Source organism: Helobdella robusta (genome assembly GCF_000326865.2).
Source record: "Helobdella robusta unplaced genomic scaffold HELROscaffold_10, whole genome shotgun sequence".
Taxonomy (NCBI): Eukaryota; Metazoa; Annelida; class Clitellata; order Rhynchobdellida; family Glossiphoniidae; genus Helobdella; species Helobdella robusta.
The window spans coordinates 3736549-3754765 of record NW_008703571.1 but is presented as its reverse complement, the minus strand read 5'-3'; the positions used below and the strand labels follow the sequence as shown (position 1 = coordinate 3754765).

Here is an 18217-nt window from a genome sequence, read left to right as displayed (position 1 = left end):
GTATATTTTGATCTACACAATCAAAGGCAGCACTCATATCAAGTAAAGCTAACAATGTCACTTGCTTTGAATCTGATGCCCGAAATAACGTTGACAACAGCTTTAACAGTGCCGTTTCCGTAGAGTGGAATCTTCTGTATCCCGACTAAAAGCACGGAAGAAGATTCTTTTCATCCAAGTATTGCAAAAGCTGTCTTGTAACCACCTTTTCAACAATCTTCTATAAACGACAAATTTGACACAGGACGAAAACTCTAACTCATTTGTATCGGACGATGGTTGCTTCAATAGAGGTGTAACAATTGCTTTTTTAAAAATTATTGGATAACTTCCAGTTTTCAAACACATATTGATCAAATCCGTCAAGTACGGCAAAAACAGTTCAATGTGTTTTTTGAAAAGACTCGTCGGAGGCTTTCAAAATAACTGCCTTAACATCATCACTTGAGCACTCCGAAAATTGGACGATGGTTGCTTCAATAGAGGTGTAACAATTGCTTTTTTAAAAATCATTGGATAACTTCCAGTTTTCAAACACATATTGATCAAATCCGTCAAGTACGGCAAAAACAGTTCAATGTGTTTTTTGAAAAGACTCGTCAGAGGCTTTCAAAATAACTGCCTTAACATCATCACTTGAGCACTCCAAAAAATTCGAGAATACTTGATGTTTTTTAACCTTACAACTGGAAGAAGGTACTCCATGCTCTATTATGGTTTTTTTAATGTTTACAATCTTTTACCTGAAAAACTCTACAAATTCACTGGCAGTAATTTTATTGTTTGCAACATCAACCGTATTAGTTTTTTGTTACATAAAACCTTGTTTAAAACTCGCCATAACTGTTTAGGGTTGTTAGTATTAGTGTTAATCGGAGGTCCAAATTTTATTGATGGTCAACAAACCACAGTGTCCGAAGAAGGCATGGTGTCAAGTTTGACTTTGCTTCTTAACAATTTATTAACATTTACAATTAACTGTTATTATTGTTAGGATTAAACATGTTGGTGGTGGTGGTGTCCAGTATGATTCTCTTTTCTTTGCAAAATGCTCTTGTTTCATATTCATTAGGCCAATTCAGTTCTGCCTATTAACCATGCATTTATTTTTCCTATATTTGCGTTCATACCTTTGACGTTTAATTCCTCTACAGTCACTAGCGAACCATGGTGCAGTTTGAACCATTCTTGCTTCAACAACATGAAGAGACGGAATATTAGCAATTCTTGTCATTTCATTGTTGAAGAGTTCTGCTGCTTTATCTACAAGCACCACTTCTCGGAGATCCATTAATCAAGGTAATCATATAATTTTCATCCACACGCTTCCATGCTCGTACAGTCTTTTTAGCCTTTAACATAGGGGAACAAACTATTGGCAAACAAAATGAAACCAAACTGTGATCAGAAATGACACCATTAGGATATACCCTAACATTGAGTAACAGGCATATTGATTACTGCTACCACCAAGTCCAACGTTCCACCATGCATATGTATGGGTTCTTTTATTACATTTCGCATTGAAAACATGCCAAACACATTCGATAATAGCCTGGCAATAACATCATCATTTCTTTCGACATGCACGTTCAAATCACCTAATAATATTACATGTTCGCTCAATAACATTATGTTCTCCAAGACACTGGTCAATTTTTGAAAAAATGCTTTAGAAACCAACTGCGATTCTGGTCGATAAATGACAAATAGTGCAACATTTTTTTTTTCTTCAAAATTTATTTGACAAAAATAAATGTCGATAAATGACAAATAGTGCAACATTTTTTTTTTCTTCAAAATTTATTTGACAAAAAAAAGTCAGGAGATCAAAAAAAGTAACAAAAGTACTTGCAAAGACCCCCATGACTAAAATCAAACAAAAAATTACAATAATAGACTAATAATAATACATTCATAAAATTAGTTAAATACATTTAGCAACCACGTTAATAAACAAATACATTGCATAAAAAAGTACTGAATCACACAACAAAATAAAGGTCATATATAAACACAGTCAATTAGCGCGCCCATATGTCACCGCAGCGTCTTTTGCACATAGCTTAAATCTCTTCAAAGACAGATGTGTTTGACCATCCATGGCCAAATCATTCCATAATTTTGGACCCCTTATTATCCAGCTACGTTGGTAGGTGGAAGTTTTAAATTTTTTTAACAACAATTGACCACGTTGCCTGGTAGTTGTCCGAACCCTATCAAAAAAATTTAACGGCTCATAATCTTTATTAATAAGTATTTTATAAACATTTGTTTAAAATTATGTAATTGTTTAAAATTATGTAATTGTTCTATTCTAAGAATTTGATGGTTACGAAACACGTCATCAGTATGATCGCGAAAGTTCAAAGAAAAAATTATTCGCATAAAACGTTTTTGCATCACTAAAACTTTATTGATTCAATATTTACTGGCGGATCCCCAAAACACATTTCCATATAACAAATGTGGATAAAAAAAGAATAATAAAGTAAGATCATTTACTTGACATTCAACCTGTCTCTCACTCTAAACAGAATCCCAACCGCACGGTACAGCCTATGGACGATCATGTCGATGTGCTCATTCCATTTCAGATCACTTAGTATAACAATTCTCAAAAATTTTACCGAATGAACCCGTGGAAGAGATATGCCCTGGATAATCAGCTCCAGGCCACTCAAGGGCACCTTGTTCGTTTTTATCGAGGGACCAAAGATGACATAACAAGACTTGGATATGTTCACTGTCAGCCGATTGGACAAAAACCATTCATAAATCACACTAAGCTTGCTATTCATCTCCGTGAATAAGTCAAGCAGGCTCTTACCTGACAAAAAAATACTGGTATCGTCAGCAAATAACATCACAGTACATCTATCTGATACAGAAAAGATATCGTTCACAAATATTATAAACAACAAAGGTCCCAATATTGAACCCTGAGGGACACCTGTTAGAATCCTTGAAGGGGATGACACAACATTGTCACATTAACTGTGCCTACTGTCAATATAGCCACAATTGCCTCAAATGTTAATAATTTCGGCAAAGCTATCTTTTTGTGTTTAAAGCGATCACGAAAGTAGATGATTAATCCCCCATGATATGGATCATCTCTTCGCAAACAATTAACAAACCTGAATCCTTGGGGCATAGCTAATTTAACCGAAACATCATCTGATGAACCATACCAGGTTTCTGTTAACACAAGAATATCTAAGTCTTCATGTAATAATTCATAAATAGTATCAGTCTTTGAAATCATTTACATCTTTCATGGCATCTGAATATGACTTTCTAAGACCATCTTGTAGTGAATTTATTTTTTTATCTAGAATATTTTCCGTGATTATTTTATCAAGTACTGTTTTTATCTCCTTTATTTGACCACTAATGACGTTGTTGCAATCTTGTATGTTTTTTATATTTTTTAGTTCATTTTGTTTTCTAGATTCTTCATCGCCAAGTTCAAATCATCATTAACAAGCGTTTTATTAAACTTGCCCCACAAATTTTTAATTTGGTTATTAATAACCGCATTGCTTTCATGAATCGTTTTTATATCCCCTCCATCACGCTTAACTGACTGCCAGGTTTGAAAGCTTCTATCGGTCCAACACAGCCACTACAACACCATATTAAACCTGTACAGTGTACATTGTTGAATATCCTTCATTCTTTGCTCAGAAATGGAAACGCATTTCCAATGAATCACCAACTCACAAAATTTGCAGTGTAGCATTTCGTTCATTGGCACCTTACCTGCTCAGGCTGTGCATTTATTTCTTCAAGCCATATGTTTATTAACAAATCAGTACAAACAAATGTAAATTAATGCTAATTGTTAATGTTTAAGTCTGCAAACTACACCTCAAAAATCAACAAAGAGTGAACTTATCCAAAAAACAACTTAAATATTAGCTTTCTTGTATAAATCCTAAAATAAACAATTAAATCTAAATTAATTAATTCGAACCAATTTAATGAAAAACAAAATATAATAATACTTCCCTTAATTTTATCCTTTAAACAAATCCCAATTCAATCATATAATATCCAAATTAACACCAAAATTTAAGAAAAACGCAGAGAAATCCAAATGCGTTCATTCACTATCCTAGCACAAACATATATATATATATATATATATATATTGGATTAAGACTGTCAGAAATGCAATTATTGATAAAAATCACAGCATGTTCAGCGTTAGTTAACTTCCAATTTCACTTTTGATTTTTCTAACGATTGATCGTAAATCATTTTCAAGTTTCTTGAGTTCACTCCTAACAGCTACAACCTAAAATCAAGTAGGAAATTCATAGACTTATTGTTTACAACAAAACCATAAAATAGGATGTGAAGTCACTGTTTACAAATGTCCCTGTAGAGGACACAATTAGCATAATAATAGATTGAATATACAATTCCAGTCATTTACCACTACCGATTCCAAGGTGAATTAGTTGCGCCGCTAAGAATATGTTCAGCCGAAGCGCCTTTCGTTGGCCCGGGTAACACACTATATCAGCAAATAGACGGTTGTACTCTTTGCAAACATCTATGTTGGACATATCGAAGAAATGTTATTTAAAGAAGAACCAGAACTAAAACCTAATATATACTGCCAATACGTTGACGATATATTTGTTACTTATGAAGATGATGATCAAATAGCAAGACTTCTACAACGACTAAATTCGTCACAATTTAAGTTTACAATGAAAAATCTACTGATAATAAACTATCATTCCTAGACGTACTAATACAAAATGTGCAAAATGAATTTAATACCTCAGTATACACCAAAGCAACAAAAAGTTTTATGCCTCAATGGCAATAGTGAATGTTGTCAAACATATCTAGAGAGCACAATTTTTGCTTTTTTAAACCTAGCCTACACGCACTCTTCTGATATAGGAAGCAGGAGAACAATACTAAATAGAATCACTAAACTACTCATTAATAATGGATATAAAACTTTTATGATCCAGAAAATAATAGAAAGAAAAGAACTAAAAATCAGCAACAACAACAATCCAACCAACGATAGTAACAAAAATAACATAGTAATATATTATAAGAATCACATGTTAACCGCTTTCGAAAAAATTGAAAAAAATCATGAATAGAATCATAAAAAAATAACGTCCAGGCAACCAATGAAAACGATAGTATTAAACTACGAATATACTACTCCAACCAAAGAATGTAATTTTTTGTGATGAAAAACAACTGCACTAGTAAACCAGAATCGATAATGGATCATAGCCATTTCTTTGTTCAAATGCAATACTGGTGAGTGTGGGACCATAATTCCGAATATATTGGTATGAGAACGACCAGGTTATCGAGAAGACTCACGATGCACATACAAACTGGCGCTATAAAGAATCACATGAAAGAAAAACACAAAACTTAAATTACTAGACAAATCTTGGGCCACAATGTTGAAATCTTACATTACAATAATAACCATTATAATTTAAGACTAACCGAATCAATACTCATAGAACAAAGACATCCGATAATAAATATTCAACAATGGGCAATTGTAATTCTTCATACCAATAAATTTAGAAACATAGTAATCATCGATAATGAAAAAAACGTAAACGAAGTTGAAGATTGTAAAACTAATTAAATGAGCGTTAAGTATTCACAGTTAAGTATCAAGGAATCAACAAAGTAGAGTAGAGACACAGTATATATATATTTGAGCGTCTGGGCACACACACAACATATCAATTTGAACACCGAAGATGGTATAAAAATATCGAAAAAAGCTTTTGTTCTATCATGCTTAAAATAAACAAAAATTTTGGTTTTGAACAAAGAAACTTGAAAATGATTTACGATCAACCGTTAGAAAAATAGAAAAGTTGAAATGGAAGTTAACTAACGCCGAACATGCTGTGATTTTCATCAATATATATATATATATATATATATATATATATATATATATATATATATATATATATGTGTGTGTGTGTGTGTGTGTTCTTACTTATAGCCAAATATATAATCTTTTGCAATAGTCAAAATGCTGAAATTACAGGCAGCCACTGGAGGAACATCATCTAAGTGACAATCGATAACAATACAGAAATAAAATTAGACAACAAACCGGAGGAGGGAACTGTGTTCCTGACCGATACAACACAATCATCTCACCAGCTTATACAACTATCTACAATTACATAAACGATTGCAAGTCTGTTTTTCCTAGAGATGTTTCGACTGTGATGCACGTTGATAACGTGAAGAAGGAAGTTATTATCGCAATGATGAAGATTGGACGACTACGAAGGTTTTGAAAATTTCCTAGAAGTTAGCAGTGACAAAGACATTGAAACTTTGGTATGCAGTGGGACTGCCACTTTCATGTCAACCGACCAGTCTTAAAAAATTTTTCCCGCCAAAAAATACTACTCATCGTCATCATCAACAGTTAACATTATTCAGTCCGGCACATAGTTTTTATAAAACATCACACCATACATCTTTGGCACCACACCACATTCATAACATATTCATCCATCCATTCATCCCATCACAATCTAAATCTTGCTCAATACATCCCATTCTTAAAACAAATCACCAATAATCGCCCAATTTCAACCACCCCCATTCTTTTACGTCTTCTCGAAAATTTCATTGTTAGGTATGTTTCAATCATCCGTCTATCAAACCACTACTACAAGATCAGTTCGCATTTCGCCCTGCAGGTTCGTATACACCGCAATTATCTCTTTTCTATAATTTAATCTCTTTTTTTAAAATAATAATCATGTTCGTTTTATTGCTCTTGGCTTCTTGATACTCGGTATCACTTCTCACTTACAAATAATTTAACTTCTTTTCTTTTATCTGACAGTACCGTAATGAATTTTTTTTTCTGTTTGTAATCATTTTACTTTTTTCTGTTCAAAACTTTCCTTAACCCTTCCTACTCATTAACTCAAGAATCTATCCTTTGACCTTCAACTTTCATCATCAATGCCTCAACTTTAAAAACTCATCATAGTTCCAATAAAATCATCAATTTATGCTGACGACACCTATTTACTCGTCCCATCACTTACCTCAAACACCATCGAAGAGCTTGACTCATTAACGGCATGGTCAAAGCAATGCAACCTTAATTAATCATTTGAATTCATCAGTCGTAAGAAAATAACATTACCTCCAGAACATCCGTCAAACTCTCACATGATTCATTTACAAATTACATTCACCTCCATAGTATCTCATTATTAACTACATCTTCACAAAAGGTTTTTGAACATTTCACGCAATCAAAACACTTCGCTCAAATATTCAAATCACAAAATCACTCATTATATGACACATACCTGCAGCTTCTTCTTGGTCTGGCTCCAGCATTTTAATTCATCGGTCTTCAGTTTTTTTTGTTTCCTTTTTTGGTTTCCGGTGGTGCGTGCATGCACGTGTTTAGCTATCGGTAAATGTTCTAATGTAATTTAAATAACAATTTTATTTTATTTTTAGCTAATTTCAATTTTCTCAATTAAGTTCTTATGTTTTGTTTTATTAATTTTTTTTTCGTCCGTTACTCTTTTTAATCACGCGTTACTAATTATCGCTCACGAACGCATGATCCAATACACACGCCAACAATTGCTTGATCTTCAACCAGACTAATTCGCCATCAAAAGTCCGCTACGAAAAACTATTCCTCAACAAAATCTTGGATCCTGATCATCACCAACATCAGCACCTCCCCTCTTTTCCTCAATCGCTACAGCACTCTACAACTTCAACATCAACACCCCCTGCTCATCTACCTAACACTAACTCGTCATCAGCGATACCAGTAGTAGTTTCATTAACTCGTAAAAGAAGCAACTACCCCAGTCGACGCTCTTCATCTAATCCTCCCAACTCATTAACATCAAACTCACCCCGACTGACAACCCAGCCAAAATTGCCCCATATCATCGTCCACCCACCATCTACATTTTGAATGTCACTAGCATTGTCAAGCCATATGCTATTGAGCATTTGAGATGTGATGTGTATCATTTTCACCATGACATCATCATCACCGAGTCATGGCTTAGGCCAGATCACCCTGATGGTTTGATCGTGATAGATGGCTAGCACACCCTTCAGAAAAGACCGTCCTGGTAGGCGGCGTGGAGGAGGTTGTCATCTATTTGAAGTCATCCATTTCATCTCAAATTCACATCGTTTTGCCTCATGCTGTCAATGATGCACTGGAAACCCTTTGTCTTAAGTGCGTTATTGACAGTGAACCATACTTTATCTGCGCCATCTATCATTCCCCAAATCCATTATACGAAGTCTTCTCCTTGATGGGTTACATCGATGAACTCTCCAACACTGCGTTGGTGAGCAACTCAAAAATTATCATTGTGATGGCTTTAATCAACTCGACCATAATTCCTTTCTTCAAACAGGTTTACATCTTATATTCTGGGGTCCCACCCACGAAGGTCACAACTTTGACAAAATATATGGGATTAATGTAAACCTGGACATCACTCACACTTATCGGTCACACGTTTCAACACATCATCTTGGGTTGGTTGCTGCCCCACCATCAGCTAACTCAACATTGAGAAGCAACATAACAAGGAAAGTCATCTTTTTTCATCCTTCACAGAGTAGTGCCTGCTTTCAACATCTCAACAACATCGACTTCAACAATATCTTCAACACCAGCATCATCACCACCAACAACACTCTACCACCAATTATTAATAACAATGCTATTAATTTTGATAATATGAATAATAGCAATGATAATAATAGTTTTACTAATAGTAATAATACTTGTACTGATAATAATTACAATAGTGCCGATGATAATAATGTTAATAACAATAGTAACGATAATATGGTCATAACTAATTATCGATAATTTTCTGCAACACTATTTTGATAAATTTTATAAAATCATCAACTCATCTTACAACATGTACTACCCAACATCAAACATCACGATCAATCATCAGACCCTTCATTCATCAGCCCATTCATCAAATATCTACTTCGCCAATAAATAAATTCATGAAATCAGGTCTCATCCTCAAAGCTGCAGCGATCACCAAATACATCAAAACACTCATCATCAACTTCAGCTCAAAAACCTTCACTAACAGTAAGCGTGGAAGCAAAGCCATGTGCCAAGTTCCATTCTTCAAACAGGTCTACATCCTATATTCTGGGGTCCAACCCACGAAGGTCAAAACCTTGACAAAGTATATGGGATTAATGTAAACCAAGTTAACAAGATCAGAGGCTCTGATAAATCATTCAACACGTCAACCTTACCGCAAATTGATGCCAGCACACTCAACACCCACCTTGCTTCCACGTCAACCGACCCGTCCTACAAAACTCCACCAACAAAAGCAACAACAATCAATAGTCGTCAACAACATCAACTATTTACCCCATTCTCTATCCTGCATAATGCTTTCATTCATCCCATCACAATGGAAATCCAGCATACTTCATCCAATTTCTAAAACAAAACACCCATCATCACCAATAGATTATTGCCCAATATCTATCAAACCCATACTTTCACGTATTCTTGAAAATTTCATCGTTAGGTCATTCATCTATCCATGTTTCAACCATCCATCTATCAAACCACTATTACAAGATCAGTTTGCATTTTTAGGTCATTCAGTTTGCATCGTTAGGTCATTCATCTATCCATGTTTCAACCATCCATCTATCAAACCACTGTTACAAGATCAGTTTGCATTTTGCCCTACAGGCTCATCTACATCTGCCATCATTTCTCTTACTCTTATAATAACATCTTTTTAAAAAAAAAAATTTTTTTTTCATCTTATTGCTCTTGACTTTTCTAAAGCTTTTGACACTCTCACTTTCAAATAAGTTAGCCTCTCTTTCTCTACCTGACAACATTCAACATTTACAATATTATAATAAATTTTCATTCTAATGGGAGTCATTCTACTTTCTTTAGCTCTACTCTTTTATCTACTTTACCTATTAAATCTAGTGCAGTTCAAGGTTCTGTTCTTGGACCATCTACCTTTATCATCAATGCTTCTACTCTCAAAACTTTTCATAGCTCTAATCAAATCATCAAATACGCTGACGACACCTACCTTATCATCCCATCATCTAACTCATACACCATCCAATCAGAACTCGACTCATTAACTTCAATAAATCATTCGAACTCATCATTCACAATAGCCGTAAGAAAATAACATTACCTCAAGAACACCCATCAATCACCCACACAAATCAATTTTAAAAATTAGGCATCACATTAACCTCCAAACTTAATGTTGCACCTCATATCAATCGTATCATCCCAAAAGGTTTTCAAACATTTCACGCCCTCAAAACACTCTATCATATGATCTCAGAGGCATCAAATTATTCGACTTCCCCGAATCACTTATCATCTCAAACATCAAATATGCAAACTCCCTCCTGGTCTGGTTTTGTTACACACCAAATTCAACAACTACAATTTTTCATCAAAAAAACTTATTTGCCTCAACTATCTACCTTCATCATATCCTATCGTCATTCAAATATTCAACACACTCGATACAAGACTGTTTAAGAAAGTTGGCAAAAAATCAACAACCTTCGTCAACTATCAAGTAGTCACTCAATCATCTTATCAGGAAAAGACCTTTATCACAAGACACCTCAATAAAATACTCAATAAAATTTTATCATTCACACAATCTAGTTTTCATTTATCGATCATCTCACTATCTCACTAAGACATTATTATAGAGTCCATTAACAAATTACTTTATTTATTTGCCTTTTTATACCATTACTTTATTTTATTTTCAATTTTTTCAATGTTTAATCATTTTTCTTTTTCCGTTTTTTATTTATTAATTTCATTTATTTCTCTTCGTTTACTTTTATACGACTGCCTTGCATGCTGTAACAGTTTCTGCTTCTGACAGATCCTGATTTTTTAAAGAATAATAAAAAAAACTACAAATTCTCGTCATAAAATTAATACGCTTCAGCTACTTACCTTCATCATGTCCTACCGTGCACAGTTATTCAAATTATTCAACTTACTCGATTCAAGATTCTTTAAGAAAGTAGAAACTAATATGAACCAGACTTCGTCAACGTATTCATTAGTATCATGTCGCTACTCAATCAGCTTATCAGAATAAAACCTTTATCCCAAGACCCCTAAAATATGTTCACTCAATTCATAATTTTTTCAATATTGTTTTTTTCTCTAATGAACATACTTACTTATTAATTGATTAATTATTTTAAGGGTTTCGGCAGATAGAAACATGGATCGTACTACCTTTTACACAACCAGATATTATTTATATATAGTATTTACACAGATGCATTTGACATCGGCGTTGGAGTTCACCAAGGCTCGATTCTCAGTCCACTGTTATTTATAACTGTGATGGAAGAAATCACAAAACCGATACGCACTGGTGACATTTGGAATCTAGTATATGCTGATGATATCGTTTTAACAGCCACGTCTGAGCAGAATGCGGAACTGATGTTTGAAGATTGGAACACCAGACTAGCCGATCATGGATTCAAAGTCAACATCAGCAAAACCAAAGCAATGAACACCGGTGAACCCATCCAATCCACAGCTACTGGACGATCGCCCTGTTCAGTTTGTAAAGCTGGTGTAGGTAACAATTCAATCAAGTGTCAGCAGTGTTACCAGTGGTGTCACAAACGTTATTCAAAAATAATTGGTACTTTATCTAAAGTGTCGAATTTTGTTTGTCCTGCTTGCATTAATCCACAACAACAAATTTGAAATAGCAATGTTTTTGAAGCCTTTAAGGTAGAGAAAGTCACATCGTTTCGATATCTAGGGGATGTTCTGGATTGTACTGGAACAGCTGAAGCTGCCGTTCGAGCACGCATGCGTGCAGCCTGGAATAAATGGCATCTCCTTGCCTCTATATTGATACGGCGTGACATCCCACTACCACTACGATCAAGACTTTATAAATTTCTGATACGTCCGGTGTTGTTATATGGTGCAGAAACATGGCCAATGACAACCAAACTGGAACAACAACTTCAACGAACCGACATGAAAATGCTCCGATGGATGCAACGAATTAGTCTGAAGGACCACATCTAATCTACCGAAATTTTGCGTCGTGCTGGTTTAGATGATATAAAGGACGAATGCCAGCAACACCATCTGCGGTGGTTTGGTCATGTCAAACGAAGTTGAAACAGTGCCATAACTTTTCTTGCAGATGTTGAAGTACCTGGCACACGTCCCAAAGGCCGTCCAAAGAAGTCCTGGTCGCAAACAATCGAGCAAGACATGAAAGCTCTAAATTTAAATGAAATGGATACAACTGATCGTCTAATTTGGCGCAAAAAGTTGATGGCAAAGAAAACAACGTCCTACCTCGGGGAACCGGGTCTCTAGACGCAAAAGGAAGATTGTTTGATTGATTTATATATAGTATTTCAGATTTTTATTTTGTTGTTGTACTATTTTCTATATGTTTTTTTTATTGTGCGAGAACCACTTCACAAATACGTAAAAAATTTGACACGTTGTTAATTTAAAAAATTAGTATATGAATCATTTTTTACTACTTAGGCTGAATGCAGACAGTCTGCCACTTTTGTACTCTCCCTTATTGTTTGTGACTTTCCCGCTGGACAGGTTTTTGTTTTTTATTAATTTTCGTGATTTTAGTTTTAGCCTTTTAGTTTTTGAAATTTCTTATACACTTGTATGTAGCTAAATGTTTGTAGATGTTTATATTTATTAAACAACTATATTGAATAATAAGGCTTAATTTTTCCATTTTATGGAAATATATGCCGCTGAGTTGTCACAGAACTTATTAATACAAATATGGTTTACTACGCTATCTTGCTTTTTAGTTTAACACTTCACCGAAAAAATAATTTTCTAGGAAATAGTCATCCGCTGCGTATGTCTAGTTTTTGAGGTTCAATCTCTGAATCTTACCAGCAACTAATACACGGCAAAATGTTTACAGAAAATTTTTATTAACTCAACAAACTGACAACTGTAACAGAAATTAACAAACGTTCAAATAACCACGTTCCTATTTTATTTCGAATATTATAGTAAATATATTTATATATATAATGTCATTGTCAACCGCAGTTCAATAATAACAAACGAATTGCCACCTACGTTACCGACTAGTGGCAAACAAATACCAACGTACCGACGACTGACGGCAGATACAAACGTTACCGACCACGAACTCACAATTCAAACAAAACTCTAACAACTATCTAACAACTCTCTACCAACTATCGATCACGTAGTTACCAACTATCTAACAACTATTTTCAACTATCCCTATTTAAATAATTCCGCTATATTTATATAAAAATGACCGCTACTTCCTATTGGCTACTATTTATATTTCACTATTTATCTATCTATATCTATCTATCTATCTATCTATCTATCTATCTATCTATCTATCTATCTATCTATCTATCTATCTATCTATCTATCTATCTATCTATCTATCTATCGAAAAGTTTTTACATCCGGACACTCATCCTGACGACAACCACCAGTTATAAGCGGTGGGCCTAGCCTTTCGCTCAAAAGCACGCAAGGCAGCGTGGATGCTGTTTTATGTCATGCCCATGACCTTGAGGTTTATGGTAGTTGTGAATAAATTAATTAATGATGTTAAACTACATAACTATCCTCATCTTCGTTGCCATCATCATCTTCATCACTATCATCATCTTCATCACAATCATCATCATCATCGCCATCATCGCCTCACCTAGTATACGAATACTAAGGCTCTTGTCAGCACAACGGTTGGAAACACAGATGCATTTGACATCGGCGTTGGAGTTCACCAAGGCTCGATTCTCAGTCCACTGTTATATATAACTGTGATGGAAGAAATCACAAAACCGATACGCACAAGTGACATTTGGAATCTAGTATATGCTGATGATATCGTTTTAACAGCCACGTCTGAATAGAGTGCGGAACTGATGTTTGAAGATTGGAACACCAGACTCGCCGATCATGGATTCAAAGTCAACATCAGCAAAACCAAAGCAATGAACGCTGGTGAACCCATCCAATCCACAACTACTGGACGATGGCCCTGTTCAGTTTGTAAAGCTGGTGTAGGTAACAATTTAATCAAGTGTCAGCAGTGTTACCAGTGGTGTCACAAACGTTATTCAAAAATAATTGGTACTTTATCTAAAGTGTCGAATTTTGTTTGTCCTGCTTGCATCAATCCACAACAACAAATTCGAAATAGCACTGTTTTTGAAGCCATTAAGGTAGGGAAAGTCACATCGTTTCAATATCTAGGAGATGTTTTGGATTGTACTGGAACAGCTGAAGCTGCCGTTCGAGCACGCATGCGTGCAGCCTGGAATAAATGGCATCTCCTTGCCTCTATATTGATGCGGCGTGACATCCCACTACCACTACGATCAAGACTTTATAAATCTGTGATAGTGGTCCGGTGTTGTTATATGGTGCAGAAATATGGCCAATGACAACTAAACTGGAACAACTACTTTAACGAACCGACATGAACATGCTCCGATGGATACAACGAATTAGTCTGAAGGACAAATCTTCCGAAATCCTCTGTCGTGCTGATTTAGATGTTATAAAAGACGAATGCCGGCAACACCATCTGCGGTGGTTTGGTCATTTCAAACGAAGTGGAAACAGTGCCGTAACTTCTCTTGCATATGTTGAAGTACCTGGCAAACGTCCCAAAGGCCGTCCAAAGAAATCTTGGTCGCAAACAATCGAGCAAGACATGAAAGCTCTAAATTTAAATGAAATGGATACAACTGATCGTCTAATTTGGCGCAAAAAATTGATGGCAAAGAAAACAACATCCTACCTCGGGGAACTGGGTCTCTGGACGCTAAACGAAGATTGATTTATTGATTTTTATCTTTTTCATTTAATTGGATTTAAATGTTTTTATTACTTGCTCCTTGAGATGGTCTGATAAACTTCTTTCAGGTAGCCTGCAAACATGTGCTATGTCTTCAAATCTAGCAAATCATGAGTCTTTGTTTGAATTGTCAAACTGATTTTGATTTTGATTTGTTCTCTTTTGTCGTCGTGCCAATTCAAGCTAACGGGATCTGATTCTATCTTTTTCTTCTCATTCTTATCTTCTTAAGGTTTTTTTTTCTTATCTTTATCTAGTTCCTTCTTTTTTGTTTTACTCATTCTCTTCCTTCCAATCCTTTTTTTGTACATATTTTGAAAGTTCATTTCTATTCAACCTAGAATTTTTACCCGGTTTTATCTATTGGGTTATAAATGACATTTTTTTGAGAATTCAGGATTGCTGTCGATTTGTTACAATGTCACTTTTGTGTCACCTTGAAGTTCACGGTCGGAAAGAAGTAATTAACTCCTTTTTCTTTAAGTTGTTGTTAAATGTTAAATCAATTGTCACTGAAAACTGCTGATTTGTTTTTTCTCTTTTCTTTCTTGGTGCTGACGATGATGGGTTTTTCCGACGTTTATGCTAATGACGACGATGATGAATTTCTTTCTAGTCACCAATAATGAATTTTTTTTCGTCACTGATGATGATGGAAGAAATTCGCTTTAACGGACGCTAAACGAAGATTGATTGCTGTTCGTTTGTTACAGTGTTACTTTTGTTTCACTTTGAAGTTTAAGGTCGGAAAGAATTAATTAACTCCTTTTTCTTTAAGTTGTTGCTGAATGTTAAAACAATTGTCACAAAAAACTGTTGATTTGTTTTTTTTTCTCTCTTTTCTTTCTTGGTGCTGACGATGATGGGTTTTTCCGACGTTGATGTTGATGACGACAATGATGAATTTCTTTCTAGTCACCGATAATGAGTTTTTTCTTGTCACTGATGATGATGGAAAATATTCGCTTTAACGGTCAACTTGGTGGGAAAATAAATTTCAATTCACTTTATTAAAATAAAAAGTGTTAGTTCAGAATCATCGTCATAAACTAAAATATGGTTACTAATTACTCGGAAATAGTCTAACTAAAAACAACGAACTAACTAATGGCCTCGGTGGCTTTATTCAAAATTTTAAAAAGACGATTTGGTCGTAACAGCAATAAAATATTTGTTAACCTTTTAAAATAGTTATGTCATTGATATCAAACGTATGTACCTCTGAGGAATCGCCATTATTTTTATTTTTGAATAGAAAACCAAAAACGAGAATTTTAAAGTGCAAATTAAATTTTTTGAATGAGTTTTTGATTTACTTGAATTGCTTTCTGGCTAGGTTATTTTCGAAATTATTTTATAAAAATAGATTTTAAAAGTTTTACTTTACGTTTAAGGAAATGACAGTTAAAAGTAACATCATAAGCTTATGTTTGGACCAATTGCAAGATCCGAGTCCTTTCTTAAGAATGTGGTTATTGCTCTGTCTAGCTAAGGTTTACAATTTTTATTCATTATAATTTTTCACTTTGAATTGGACTAATTTTGATTGATTCTGAATTGATTAATTTTGCAATAGATAGGGCATTGTATACTAATTATTTTTATACTTTTTTTCTCTAAATGTTTTTAATTTTTATGAACACTTAAATCATCTTAAAACAAGGCGTTTCAAAATAACGCAAGTAGATATTTACGTTCGTTTAAGTCCGATGCTCAGTTCAAATTAACACTGGTGAAACCATCATATCCACAACTACTGGACGATGGCCCTGCTCAGTTTGTAAAGCTGGTGTAGGTAACAATTCAATCAAGTGTCAGCAGTGTAACCAGTGGTGTCACAAACGTTGTTCAAAAATAATTGGTACTTTATCTAAAATGTCCAATTTTGTTTGTCCTGCTTGCATCAATTCACAACAACAAATTCAAAATAGCAATATTTTTGAAGCCATTAAGGTGGAGAAAGTCACATCGTTTCAATATCTAGGGGATGTTCTGGATTGTACTGGAACAGCTGAAGCTGCCGTTCGAGCACGCATACGTGCAGCCTGGAATAAGTGGCATCTCCTTGCCTTTACATTGATGCGGCGTGACATCCCACTACCACTATGATCAAGACTTTATAAATCTGTGATACGTCTAGTATTGTTATATGGTGCAGAAACATGGCCAATAACAACCAAACCAGAACAACAACTTCAACGAACCGATATGAAAATCTTCCGGTGGATGCAACAAATTAGTCTGAAGGACCACATTAAATCTACCGAAATCCTGCCTCATGCTGGTTTAGATGATATAAAAGACGAATGCCTGCAACACCGTCTGCAGAGGTTTGGTCATGTCAAACGAAGTGGAAACTTTTCTTGCAGCTGTTGAAGTACCTGGCACACGTCCCAAAGGCCGTCAAAGAAACTGGGTCTCTGCACACTAAACGAAGATTGATTCAATCAATCAATCAATCAATCAATCAATCAATCAATCAATCAATCAATTAGCTTATAAAGCGCTATTTCCGCGATGTTCAGCAGCGCTCCTGAATGAATTTTGAAAACAGATGGGTCTTGAGATCCGCTCTGATCTTCGCAAGTGATGGAGAAGTAGTCAGAGAAGTAGATAGAGAGTTCCAGAGAAAAGGACCAGAAAAAGCAAAAACAGATTTGGCAAAAGAGTGTTTAACACGAGTTAAGAAAAAGCGAGAACAAGAAGACGATCGTAAACCGGGGCGTTTAGGTTCAATTAATATATCTGATAAATATTTAGGAAATAATTTAGATTGAGACTTATACATGAACGTGCAAATTTTAAAAATTATTCTATATTTTATAGGTAGCCAGTGCAAGAGAAAAAGATATGGAGATATATGAGAAAAGAAAGGGGCACGAGCAGCAGAGTTAAAAGCTTTACTTAAAGGATAGAGTATAGAGTCAGGAAGACCATAGTAGAGCGAGTTACAATAATCAATCCTAGATAAGACTAACGAAGTAACAAGAAGGAGAAGAGTAGGATCATCAAGAAAAGGCAAAAGTTTTTTTATTCTACGTAGATGAAAGTAAGAGCTTCTAGCAACACTATTAATCTGAAAAGAGAGAGACATAGTAGAATCAAAGATAAAACCTAGACTACGAAACTTATGAAGGACATCAAGAGTTTTAGAATCAGGTAAGATAATAGGAGGAATAGTAATAGAGTGTTTAGATTAATTAAAACAAATTAATTCAAACTTAGAAGGATTACGTTTA

General features: G+C 34.7%; 2 protein-coding genes across 2 annotated transcripts; one reads left to right on the top strand and one right to left on the bottom strand.

Moving 5' to 3' along the window:
* Nucleotides 1–1068: 1068 nt before the first annotated feature.
* HELRODRAFT_166859 (hypothetical protein) lies at nucleotides 1069–3157 on the bottom strand (the record flags this gene model as incomplete). Its single annotated transcript, XM_009012051.1, has 4 exons — nucleotides 1069–1191; nucleotides 2045–2144; nucleotides 2518–2690; nucleotides 3008–3157. 4 exons carry the CDS (start codon nucleotides 3155–3157, stop codon nucleotides 1069–1071), a joined length of 546 nt encoding a protein of 181 aa, XP_009010299.1.
* Nucleotides 3158–5802: 2645 nt separating this feature from the next.
* Nucleotides 5803–13022, top strand: HELRODRAFT_166858 (hypothetical protein; the record flags this gene model as incomplete). The annotated part of the gene is made up of 10 exons (XM_009012050.1): nucleotides 5803–5867; nucleotides 6113–6316; nucleotides 7667–7827; nucleotides 7949–8107; nucleotides 8161–8486; nucleotides 9025–9154; nucleotides 9238–9370; nucleotides 10362–10479; nucleotides 12635–12700; nucleotides 12957–13022. The coding sequence occupies 10 exons, from the start codon at nucleotides 5803–5805 to the stop codon at nucleotides 13020–13022; spliced, it is 1428 nt and encodes a 475-aa protein (XP_009010298.1).
* Between the last annotated feature and the right edge of the window lie 5195 nt (nucleotides 13023–18217).